Below are 1,516 nucleotides of genomic sequence, written 5' to 3'. Positions count from 1 at the left end.
GGGCCACAGCGGCGGCGGGAAGCCCCCTCCCGGCGGGGCCCCACGTCGTCTCTGCGCCACCAGCGCCAGGGCCGGCGGGCGCGGGACCCGCCGTGGGTTCTGCTCCCCCGAGTCTCCTCTCTCGCCGCGCCGCGGGGCCTTCGTGTAGCCCCGGCCCCCGCCTGCGTCACTGCGGCAGAGAACACGCGCTCGGACAGTGAGGACAGCGAGGCGGGCTCTGGCCGGACCGCGGGGACGAGGCGCGGGGGCCTGGCTCGCCGCGGGCCGGGGGCACCGGACCCTCCTCGCTCGGCCGGACGCGGGGCGCGGGGACCCGGCGGGCGGGGCGGCGCGGGGCGGGGCGGGGCGTCCGCGGAGCGCACTCGCGGGCACGGGCACGGGCGTCCGCGGAGGCCCAGACCGGGTCCGCACGCCCAGCCGGTCACCCGCGTCTGAACCGCTTAGTCCTCGCGAGCCGCGTCCCGACACGCCCGCGGGGAGCAGGAAGCCCCGGGGCCGCCCCCGACCGCGGGTCCGACAGCGACGCGGGGTCAACAACGTCCCCGCGGTCCTCCGGGCGTGGGGGCTCCAGCTGGGGGCGGGGTCCTCGAGGGCTCGGGGGCTCGGGGGGCCCGGGGCTGGGGCCGGAGGGCCCGGGGCTGGGGCTCGGTCGGGAACGCGGTCCGCAAGCGGGCGCGACAGAACCGCGTCACACGCCCGCTCCCCACGCCGCACATGCGCAGCCCTGGGCGTCCGGCCCGAGGGGCGGGGCGGGGCGGAGCCAACGTTCCGAGCCAAGCTTCGGTGGTCTCACTGCGCTCGCGCCGCTCCGCCCCCTCGCGGGGTGACCAATGGGCTCGCTGTCCCCGCCCCTGGCGACGCGGGCCCCGCCCCCTGGAGACGGGCCGCGGGGGAGCGGAGACCCGGTCCGCGGGCTGGGTCGGGCCGGCGGGGCCGCGGTGTGGGTCCCCGGGCGCTCGGCCATGAAGCTGACTCGGAAGATGGTCCTGTCCCGCGCCAAGGCCTCGGAGCTGCACAGCGTGCGGAAGCTCAACTGCTGGTGAGGCCCAGAGGCCGGGGCGGTCCCCGCGCGTCCTGCCCGCGGCCCGGGACCCGCGGCTGGGCTCTGGGCCTCGGGCGGGACGGGCCGGCGAGGAGCCGCAGGGCGGTCGGGGTGGAAGGACGCGGGTGCCGGGGCCGCTCCGCCTGCGGGAGGTGCTGCCGCAAACCGGGGCCGCGGCCGGGGTCGACCCGAAGCTTGCACCAACCCCCACCCCGCCCCGGGCTGTGGCCGCGGACGCGCTCTGCCTGCCCCGGGCGGCTGGGATCGCCCGGAGGCTCCTCGCCGGCCTTCGGACAGCGCCAGTGGGGCCCACGGTGCCTTCGAGAGGCCGTTTTCTGACATCCGCGCGCGGGAGCCGGGTCCCCTGCCCGTGGGGGATGCAGGGTGAGCCGCTCCCTCGCGGGGAAGGTGACGACACCCGGCAACCCAGTCCTTAGTCCCCGGTGCCTTGCTGCCTGGGAGGGGCGAGACGGG

The 1,516-nt window shown here is 79.2% G+C and overlaps 1 protein-coding gene across 3 annotated transcripts in view; it reads left to right on the top strand.

Annotated features, from left to right (window-relative positions):
• The first annotated feature begins 865 nt into the window (after nucleotides 1–865).
• CFAP410 (cilia and flagella associated protein 410) overlaps nucleotides 866–1,516 on the top strand; it is a 9,444-nt gene continuing 8,793 nt past the window's right edge. The window contains exon 1 of one of the 3 annotated variants that reach the window (XM_059392476.1): nucleotides 866–1,039. In XM_059392476.1, the coding sequence (XP_059248459.1) occupies nucleotides 963–1,039 (77 nt within the window). In that variant the 5' untranslated portion in view covers nucleotides 866–962. Of the gene's footprint in view, nucleotides 1,040–1,072; nucleotides 1,427–1,516 lie in introns of those variants that run through there. The other 2 variants (XM_059392478.1, XM_059392477.1) reach the window with 2 other exon arrangements.

This window comes from Mustela nigripes, chromosome 2 (assembly GCF_022355385.1).
Source record: "Mustela nigripes isolate SB6536 chromosome 2, MUSNIG.SB6536, whole genome shotgun sequence".
Taxonomy (NCBI): Eukaryota; Metazoa; Chordata; class Mammalia; order Carnivora; family Mustelidae; genus Mustela; species Mustela nigripes.
The sequence above is the reverse complement of the archived record's forward strand: the minus strand, read 5'-3'. Positions and strand labels throughout refer to the sequence as shown.